Genomic DNA, 10,540 nt, shown 5'->3' with positions numbered 1-10,540 from the left:
TTGTTGGGAGTCGCACATGTGCAGTAGTAAGGACTACTAGCCAGTCAGAAGCAGAGTATGAGGGCGTGCCCTGACAGTACCTAGGTAAGGACTACTAGCCAGTCAGAAGCAGAGTATGAGGGCGTGCCCTGACAGTACCTAGGTAAGGACTACTAGCCAGTCAGAAGCAGAGTATGAGGATGTGCCCTGACAGTACCTAGGTAAGGACTACTAGCCAGTCAGAAGCAGAGTATGAGGGCGTGCCCTGCTAGCAGCTAGGCGAGCATTATAACATGTGTTCCAAAGTGACCACGTCTGTCTCTGAAGTAAAGGCTGGACTACAATAGAGCTGTTTGGAGCAGTTGGTGAACAGGGTTTTCTGTTGGAGATGGTAAGTCCCTTTGGGGGGGACTTTGGGCTTTTTCACTTTGTAAACCTATAACGTGCATACAAAAAGATATATAACACAATAAAGGAAAGGGGGAAAAGCCAAAAAGCATAATATGAGCACTTTAAGTTAAAGTTAAAACTTAAGTCATACATTATTAAAACAAGTATTTCCATACATATACAGTTTACTAAGTGAATCCCTTTTTGTCTACAATGCGGGGTTGAGTAAAACATAGATATTATCCACCTCTGCTGGTGATCAGTGGGTATTACAACAACAAAAACAAACGAACATCAAACCTCAGGATCACATTTCTTTAGGAAATTAGACGCTCCACTTTTTACCCAGCAGATATTTTTTTACTGAGTGCTCATTTCATGCTACAGTGCAACTAAAGTCTTATTTAATCTGAGTTACACCTGAGTTCTGTTTGTCAAGACCAAAGGAAATGTAAAAGAATCAGAAAAGGTCTCATTGCCACAATAAGTACACTTAAAAAAACATGACAGACTCTTCAGAAGAGGTCATTATCTTCACTCGAGTTTCTGCGTGGAGCTGATAGTCTTAATTAGCTTTGTATCAACTCATTTGGCTATGGCTTCAATGTAACGGACGCTCATTAATATCAAAAAGTTACGCACTAAAGCTTTAAATAAAGCATTGCAGCCTCACGAGCCTGCTAGTGTTGCTGGAGACTTTTAGTCGGGCTATGAGATATATGTGGCAACCCTGCCTGTGCTGAGTCAGCTTTATAAACAGCTTCAGAGCACCATCTGATTAACTCTAGTCTTCTTTAATGGGATTTATTATAGCAAAGGGCAGAAATAAAAGATGACTAATGCATGTAAAAATAAACCTAAATTTCAGAAATAAAAACAAAACAAAATTAGAAGTAGAGGAATTGAAACATGAATGATATGTTTGCAGGTTACAGTTTGTTCATTCAGAAAGATCCGCTGTGTAAAAACATCAATGCTCCTGAAGTGACCAGCAGCACGAGCCAGATGCTCGGAGAGGGAACCATACCTGCTGCTCTGCGAGGGGAATTTAGGCCACGTTAAGTGAGGTCACCTGTTAAACCTAACCTGTAATGCCTCTGGACAGGGTGCTGTGGACAACTGCCATAAAACCAAGGAAGTTAACATGATGGATTTTCTTAAGTGTTAAATCAAAATACTCTACATGCTTAGTAACTGTTATGAATTAAATTGGATCCGACTATCATGGTGGTTTCCTGTCTTTTTTTAAGGCCAAAAACATATTTTTGAAATATTGTGAGTTGCAGTACTTTGAACGAGATGTCCTAAAATTTAAATGTATATCAAGTACACATCCATAAGTATTACAATAATTAATCGGATTGGTCGGTGTAGTTCAGTTTAGTTCTTAGATGTTTCATCCTTGCTGATTCTTTTATTTTCGTTTTACCACTTTTTTGTATTACCAACAGCCAAGGGCATAACTTTGGGTTCAACATTGCGGGGCTTGAGATCTCCACTTCTGAGCAAAATTGAAATTTTGGTCATCAAACACTTCATTTTCTGCATTCTGGTGAATGTTTTCTGCAACAATTTGTGCCTTTTCTGCTTCAAGTTAGGGTGCAAATGTCTTTATTTATGTAAAGGAAATTATAATAGGTTTTTGGGGTGGGTTGCACTGACTGGCCAGTTTTGATTATTTCGGGCTTCGCCCCCTTTTTTATGGTAACAAATTTCAGTCCTAGCAATGCAAGGCATTACATTTTAGGGTTCAGTTTTAGGTTAAAGTTGGCATAGGGGTTGGGGTTAGACATGTAGTAGTTATGGTTAAGGTTAGGGTAATGTCTCCAGGGAATGATTATAAGTCAATGCAGTGTGTGTGTGTGTGTGTGTGTGTGTGTGTGTGTGTGTGTGTGTGTGTGTGTGTGTGTGTGTGTGTGTGTGTGTGTGTGTGTGTGTGTGTGTGTGTGTGTGTGTGTTTGAAGCCATTTTTACCCTCAGTTGTGCTATAAATACATTTTCTTGGCTTGCAGGTTGCACATAAGAACTAGATAAATTGAAGGTTGACAAATGTGCCTCTCCTTCCCTTTTGAAGGTGTGAGGCGTCCACAGGGAGAGAATCAGGCTCCATATGCTGCTTTAATCCAGCAGGTGGTCCTGTCTGCTCCCATTAGAGCAGAGCAGTGGCTCTGAATCACAGAGGAAAGCCGAGCACAGCAGTGATGCTCTGCTTAGCCCAAGATTACAGGAAAATCACCCAGGGGACAGACTTTGTCTCTGACTGCCTGACTCCAAAACTGTATCCGAGGTAAGGATGCATTTTTGTGCACGCAAGTCCATCTAAGTCTGGTAGGACTGGGTCAATAGTTGATTGAGGCTCTGATCCTCAGCTGATGAGACAATCAACGACGCTTGATCCCTATTAACTCTCCAACATGTCCTGTTTTTGCCTGGTGAAGGATAAAGAGCAGAGGATGTGCGACTGAAGCACTGTTTGAAGTGTTTGCATTTAAAGTGCTCATATTATGCTATAATTTTCAGGTTCATAATTGTATTTAGAGGTTATATCAGAATAGGTTTACATGGTTTAATTTTTTTTAAACACTATTTTTATTGTTGTACTACACATTGCTAGCCTGACAAGCCAGACCCACATCCAGATGTTGGGTCTGGGAACTCAGCATTGACAGGGCTAAATCCGCGGGGCGGGATAAACTGTTGTCTTTCAAATTCCCTCTGCACGTAATAGGATAGCGCTACAACCAGGCAGAGCAACGAAGAAGGTAGCGGAGCCTGTTGATAGATTAAACTTTTGCCGTATCCGGTCGGCAAAACTCCGAACACATCTTCCTTTTTTAAGAATGATTTCTGTGCCGTTCTTTGTTCTTTTCTCAAAAAAAAACTTAACTCCAAGTCTTCCAGAAGACCGCTGTTCCCCAGCAGCAGTAACCATAAGCCCCCCAAAATTTGGTTTTTCCAGCTCGCAAGCCAACGGAGAGTGCCTTGACTGACGCTGGCTGCGAAATAAATTTGCAGCCACTAGGGTGTGTCTAGATTTCTAGGCTAACACATTGCTGCAGCTCCTCTTTTCACCCTGTGTGTTGAGCTCTCTGTTTTAGCTACAGAGTGAGGCATCGCACTTCTGTTTTTTTCTTTGTTTTGTTTTTTCTTTGTTGGGAGTCGCACATGCGCGGTAAGTACTACTAGCCAGTCAGAAGCAGAGTATGAGGGCGTGCCCTGACAATACCTAGGTAAGGACTACTAGCCAGTCAGAAGCAGAGTATGAGGGCGTGCCCTGACAGTACCTAGGTAACAAAAGTAACATGTTTGACTATTTTAGTTATGGGTTTCTATAAACGTTCTGTAAAAACATTTAAAAGCAAAAATCCAATCAGACGGGGGACCCTGGGACCAAGTCTGATCAAATGGGGGTCTAATTTGTGTCAGTTTAGGGGTCCTTCATGTGAAAACGTTCAGGATCCACTGGCTTAAATCACACCCACTGAAATGTTGCTGCAAATATCTCACCAATATTTGAAATGTTCCTTTTGTTAAATGAAAAGATACAGTATACAGTTGTTATAAACTTTAATCAAGGCTTCTGAACATATTCCATGATCAGTGATGGCAATGAAAAGTACAATGAATAAATATAGAAGAAATAACATAACTACAAACTGAGTGAAACAAAGTACTGTTAATGTTGGGGTGTAAAGTGACAAACAACACATATTGAGTAAAAAAAGTCAGACTCCTCGTATTAAATCAAACCTGGGCCTGATAACATCTGTTGGGTTTGTTTTAACCTCCTGGGAGCCTCAGACGGGTGGGGTTACCGCCCACATCACGACAAATTCAGAAAGAATCAGATCAGGTAGCAAACACAGAAACTCCTATTAGGTATCCTGTGGTTTTCTTTGCTAAAATCCTTATTATAATAGAGTCCCTGCTTCAAATTCCAGCAATTAAACAGACGGTAATCAAGCCAAAACAAAGGAAATTAGGGAGAAAAGAAAGCAAAAAAGATGTACGGTACAAAATGTAAGAGGTTGAAACATTATTCTAGCAGCTGTTTGAGGCGATCAGCAGTGCAAAGTTCATGTCTTAAGGTCTTGTGTAAAGTATTTCATAAATCGACAGCATGCAGGATTGGCCCGTGACATAGAAATTGAACTCATATTCTGTACTTTTAAAGCAGTCGTTTGCCCTATTGAACATATTACTGATTATCTTTTTCTCTGACTGGACTCATCTGAACCTGCAGACCAGAACAGCCACAGTATCAAACAGTGTTTTTTTAGCAGTTGATTCAGCATTGTTAAAGGTCCAATGTGTGGGAATTTCTCCCATTGTGTTGAGATCATATATCGCAATCAACTCTCTCGCGCCACGCAGTTCAAAGTACGTATTACAGCTACGGTAGCCTTCACGCTTTTTTCTGATGACACCGGTCTCTCGCTCTTTTCAATATCCTTTTTCTAGGCGAAGAAGAAGACTCCTCTTCCTGAAATTTGGATTTTGAATACGTGTGGTCCTCCGTGTTTCCTTCTTCAAACTTGCCGGGGGCCGGGAAGCTACGATACCCGTTAGCAGCATTAGCAGCAGCTGGGAGTTTATCATGTGACAGAGAAAACGCGAAAGGCGGAGCAGTATGTCCTGTATGTCCCTTTCCGGCTAACGTATTTCAAGATGGCGCATGAATATGGAGCGTCTACCCCAGTTCATGCGAACGCAAATGTGAAATTTCAAGCCAATAGGAAAACTTGGAATTGATGGTGGAGGTAAATATTCATGAAAAAGGACGAGTTGGTGAACGGGCAACACAGATTTTGATAACGAACAACTAAACACGTTACACACTGGGTTTAGTCTAGACATGACATACTGTACTTATGTTGAGTTGGGGGACTTGTGAGAGACAAAAAGAAAAGAAAATGTTAAAGCGCCAGAGGCCGAGATATCCGGACTTTTTAGTATGAGTTAGGCGTAAAACTTTGTGGATACTACACTTCCCAAAATGCAACTCAGTAGAATCTCTCATTAGAACCTCTCTGCCTGCTAAATGCTCACACTCTCAGTTTGTAACCAAGTCTTTCAGCTATACATTTAAAGGCATACTATGCAGTTTCCGCTTCTTTGTCAAACAGCGACCCATAGAGTCGCTGTGGAGTACTTGTATTTAACGTTACCTTTGCTGCTTTTTAGCTCTCGCCAACGAGTGAAAGCCTGACCGAGTGAGACTCTTGTCCGGTTCCTCACGCTGTCAGTTTCTCGTTTTCTTTTCCTTGACTCTTCCGACCGCGCTTTCTTCGTTTTCTTCGTCGACTCTGCCATGATTCACGTCTGAAATGCGTGCTCGTGTCTTCCATAGAGGCAGGCTGCTTCTTATATGTTGTTGATGTATGTGACGTCGTGCCGTAAAGGCAAGTCGTGATTCTCGCGAGATTTGGCGGGGCGCCACCTCTCAAACCTGCATTGCTGGTTTTTCCAGGGATGATTCGCCCTACTACTAGTTTGTTTACCATCGAAATGACTTTGAAGCTGTTATATTAAGGTACAAATCTTGCATAGTGTGCCTTTAATGTCTTACGCAAGTGAGCAGCTGTCAGTCTTTCGAAAGCTTCTACAGAGCCACAGAATACATTTTGTATTCTGTAAACTGAAAATGATGTGTAAAATCTGAGTTCTCCACCCACACTCTTCCTGTCAGTCTGGGGATTTGAACAGCCACTTTGTTTGTCACAAACCTGCATTTCTGAGCTCTTTCTGGAGCTTGTTGTGTTGTCCCTCCCCACCCATCTGGCACCTTCTGCTAGCAGGCTGAAACAAACCAAATCTAAGTATTTGCAAACGTGATCTGACCCAGGTTTGCGATTATGCAGCTGTTCACTTCAAGTCACAGCTCTGCTCTCCCATCAGACAGTTGATCTTCCTCCACCAGGTCTCCGAGAGGCTCTTGAACTTATCGGGCGTCTTCTTCCTCAGAGTCTGCCTCTGCTGCTGGACGCCACAGCTGTCTGTCTGTTGGATGCAGGCCAAGATGGCTGAATCAAAAGTGTCCTTCAGGTTCTTCTGGGTCAGCGCAGAGCACTCTGCAAAGCTCACCACCCCGAGCTCGTGGGCGAGCTGCCGGCCCTCCTCGGTGCCCACCGGCCGCTCCTGGTTCTGCGCCAGCTGAATCAGCACCTGGACGTCCTCCCTCAGGTCCAGCTGGGTGCCGACGAGGACCAGGGGCGCGGCGGGACAGTGCTGACGGATCTCAGGAACCCACTTCTCCATCAGGCTGCGGAAAGAGCAGGGGCGCACCACGCTGTAGCAGAGGAGGAAGACATCGGCGTTCTTGTAGCACAGAGGTCGGAGGCGCTCCAGCTCGTCCTTCACGAGGCAAAGCCGGAAGCGGAGAGGCCGGGTGAGAATATAAACTTACAGGACGAGGTTTATGCTATGTCTTGATTGTCAACAAAAACCCCATGAAAAGAGCAAAAACAACAATGTGTCTCTCAATGCTGCCTGACCTAATCAGTCAGTTTAGTTTGATTTTTAAAAAACGTCTCAGCTGGTTGTTTGTTTTAGCTTTATTGTATTATTCTCTTTTTTTTTATCCATTGTGTAAGGAAGATTGGCAAAGCAAGCTTTTCATCGCATGGTGTGAGATGTCTTTACTTTGCATATGAAAATAAACCTCTCGAATCTTGAAATAGTGCATTTGTTAGGGACTATTTTCAGCGGCCGATCAATCCACATTTGGTGTTCTAGTATGTACGTATTTGTGGCAGCAAGAAGGTGTGTGTGGGTGTGAGCTAAAATAAAGTACTGTGTGTGTGTGTGTGTGTGTGTGTGTGTGTGTGTGTGTGTGTGTGTGTGTGTGTGTGTGTGTGTGTGTGTGTGTGTGTGTGTGTGTGTGTGTGTTCATAATGAAGGAGCATGTCAGCCAGTACAACAGTGTGGCTCACTGCTGTGTTTTTAATGGAGCTCTATGGCACAAAGGAAGAAGATACTGTATATCAGGCTGTGATACACGGACACACGTGACACAATACTTGTCAGTAGAGACATTCATTGTTGGTTGTTTTGGTCTTTCATGGAATTAGTTGACAATAAGTAAATATAGAATATCATCAGCTTCATACTTTGACATCTTACTGAGTCCTCACTACTTCAACCAAAAGAGGGCGATGGAGCACAGGGTGATAGAGGGGGCAAAACTTCTGAATTCACAAACTCTGAATTTTCCTGCAGGGGGCGATGTAAGATGTGGAGTTACAGGACTACTTGTCACTGGGGGGCAAATTAGGCTAAAAGGGGTCTTAAAGGATTTCAGTCCCGGACAAAAAGCAGGCTGCAGGGAGGTAGGGAGTGGGGGGGCAACCAACACAAACACACCAAGAACTGCACATGTTTAATAGTAAAAGCAAATAGTTATTGATCACTGATGACTTACATTGATTGGTCCATGAACCAGCCCCCATTTCTAAACAGGACGAGAGAGAAATGCAAACAGAAATGTACAGCTGAGTGGTTAGAGTTCCACTCAGGGAACCTAAAGTGCATGCACCTGTTATACAGCTGCCACGTGTTCAGGTATGTTAAGTGTTAGTTTGTTTATTTAGGATAATATTTCATCTCTGAAAGAGAGAAAGTGCAGCTCACCTGTCCAGCCATGTCACAGAGCTGCAGTCTCACTGGTTTTCCGTCGACCACAACCATCACTGAGAAGATAAAGAAAGCAATTGAAGAAAGTCAAGAATAAGCTGCATCAGCCTCTCTATGAGGTAAATAAAAGCGGCCATGGACACCATCTTTAGGCTTTAAAACGGACAACATGGCATGTAACCAACTTAAAGAAAAACTAATTAGACAAAAGCTTTAAACGTTAACTTCCAGGTGTGCGTAAAACTTGTGCGTAACGCTCAAAATTAGCTACATTGATGTCAGACATTACCGGTAAAGTTGTCAAACGCCGTTGGGACATACTGTGTCGGGTATCCGTTGGTGGTGTAGCTGACAATGAGGCTGGTCTTGCCCACCGCTCCGTCTCCGACCAGGACGCAGTTCACCTTGCGCTCAGGTGCGGAGCCGGACCGCCGGCGCTTCGCGTTCAGAGGGAAGTCCCGGTTCTTTAAGCGCCGAATTGGGACCGGGGGACTGTCCACCCCGCACATCGGTTCCGACACACGACATGGCTTTTGCTTCCCGACATCCTGAGGAAGCATGGCTCTGCCCTTCAGATAAACAAGGATCTGTTTTCTGTCGGTTCAGAATCGTTGGAGACTGCCTGCGCGCTCCATCTCCACGACAGCTCACGCGTTTCTGCTGCTGTTTTAAGTGTGTAAACTGCAAAGCATAATCATAAAGCGCCTCTGACGATATTTAGCTGTGTTTCGTGAGAACCGTGGCAGAGATTTGAAGCGCGCAGTGGCACAGCCGTCGGGTTTCTCCGCTCAGCAGGAGCTCCTGATTGGCATTCTCCCTACATCTGCTGTGGCACTGTGATTCCTAAGAGGCTTACCGAGGAGAGCACCATATGAGGCTCCAGAGATTTCCAAGTGAAATGAACTAAGCTTACTGGAAACCTTTATCCCTTAGAGTGGAATATACAGCGTGTCTCCCCCTCTTAAGCCAATTAAAAGATATAGAAATAAAACTCTAAACTTTCATATCGATTGCTGATTTGTACATTTTGTTGAGTATATTTCTGGAACATGTGCCAAACAATAAATAAATACGTTAATTTTAGTCCTTTTTAAATCACAAAAACCCATGGAGAGGGATTACATGCAGTGCAGCTGTCTACCAACCGTGTTTTGTGTTTTTTTTTTTAAATAGATTATATTTAACTATAAATATCCTACCAGATTGAGCTCCTTGAGACAAAATCTGCTCCTTCTGCCAAGTAGGCTACATGTGAATAATGGTCAAATAAACGAGTGAATACATTTCAATAACACAAATAAATATATTGGGTTTTGTTTTACTTCATCATAATTTTGACCCACTGCTTCGGTCCTAAAACATCCATTCATTCATTTAATTTAAACAGCCCCATGTTTCACCTCCAGCAGGCGGAATATTGGAAGATATGTGGCGGTGATGTGGCGGACTGACGCCCCCTAGCGGTGGAATCACGACAGCTGTGGGGACTGAAGATGGAGGGGTGGATGCAACATGAATCATCAATCATGAGAGAGGGAGAGGGAGAGAGAGGGAGAGAGAGGGAGAGAGAGAGAGGGAGAGGGAGAGAGCCTGGAGCTAAGAACAGATTGAAACATCAAAAGAGAGGCTGCAGTAAACACAAATCTCAGGCCAACTAGGAAGGGGGAAAAAAGGATTTCTGGGTTAAGTGTGTTGTTTTTACGGACCGTCAAGAAGAAATGAACGAGTAACGCAAACAAAATACACAGCTTCATAGTTTCCTAATCCAGCTATTTAGTGGTCTCTGACATGTGAGGGAAGTTAATGATGTGGGTTTTTTTTGAGGGAGGAAACAGCTTCACTACAAGTGTGACCCTTTTGACACGGTGAAGAACTTTCCTCTTGCTAAGGTGCGCACACCTCTGGATCTGCTTTCTTGAGCATCTCTGGACACTTAAAATCTCTGACACAGACAGGACTCCTTGATTATTTGACAGTCAGCAGCTCTTTCAGGCATCCACCGCAGCCATCCTGTGCGATTCATTGGCCTTTTACATGAGGACTTCTTTTTTGGATAATTATATGACGTAAAATGCCAATACAGTATGAAGAATTGAATATAAAAATATGCCGGTTTTACAGAACTTGCAGTTGTCATGTAGGAACCTTAATCACTGAAGAAGATTACAGGCCTGATATATTTAAGTCATCTGGTTTTATGCTCTCATTGTAGACAAGAGGAGCAAAAAGAATCATGAAACCGAGAGAGCAGTCTGTGTGTGTGTGTGTGTGTGTGTGTGTGTGTGTGTGTGTGTGTGTGTGTGTGTGTGTGTGTGTGTGTGTGTGTGTGTGTGTGTGTGTGTGTGTGAAGCCATTTGTACCCTCAGTTCATAAATAAATGTGCTATTAATACATTTTCCTGACTTACAGGTTGCATATAAGAACTAGATATAACCTTGGAAGGTGGACGATTGTGTCTCTCCTTCTGTTTGAAGGTGTGAGGCATCTGCAGGGAGAGAATCAGTTTGTGTGTGTGTGTGTGTGTGTGTGTGTGTGTGTG

The 10,540-nt window shown here is 43.3% G+C and overlaps 1 protein-coding gene across 1 annotated transcript; it reads right to left on the bottom strand.

Moving 5' to 3' along the window:
* Positions 1-5,129: 5,129 nt before the first annotated feature.
* On the bottom strand, positions 5,130-10,293 carry LOC120568168 (rho-related GTP-binding protein RhoU-like). Its single transcript, XM_039815502.1, has 4 exons — positions 8,291-10,293; positions 7,999-8,057; positions 7,790-7,819; positions 5,130-6,723 (listed from the first exon to the last, which is right to left on the bottom strand). The coding sequence occupies exons 1-4, from the start codon at positions 8,559-8,561 to the stop codon at positions 6,235-6,237; spliced, it is 849 nt and encodes a 282-aa protein (XP_039671436.1). The 5' UTR covers positions 8,562-10,293; the 3' UTR covers positions 5,130-6,234.
* Positions 10,294-10,540: the final 247 nt, after the last annotated feature.

The sequence above is a fragment of the Perca fluviatilis genome, chromosome 1 (genome assembly GCF_010015445.1).
Source record: "Perca fluviatilis chromosome 1, GENO_Pfluv_1.0, whole genome shotgun sequence".
In the NCBI taxonomy this organism is placed as follows: domain Eukaryota; kingdom Metazoa; phylum Chordata; class Actinopteri; order Perciformes; family Percidae; genus Perca; species Perca fluviatilis.
This window is presented reverse-complemented; position numbering and strand designations above follow the sequence as displayed.

Excerpts from the sequence above, each read along its gene's own strand:
- LOC120568168 (XM_039815502.1), bottom strand. The coding sequence starts at position 8,561 with ATGCTTCCTCAGGATGTCGGGAAGCAAAAGCCATGTCGTGTGTCGGAA. Across the intron at positions 8,058-8,290 it reads GGCGTTTGACAACTTTACCG|TGATGGTTGTGGTCGACGGA; the intron begins GTAATGTCTGAC and ends TTATCTTCTCAG. Across the intron at positions 7,820-7,998 it reads TCTGTGACATGGCTGGACAG|AAATGGGGGCTGGTTCATGG; the intron begins GTGAGCTGCACT and ends CGTCCTGTTTAG.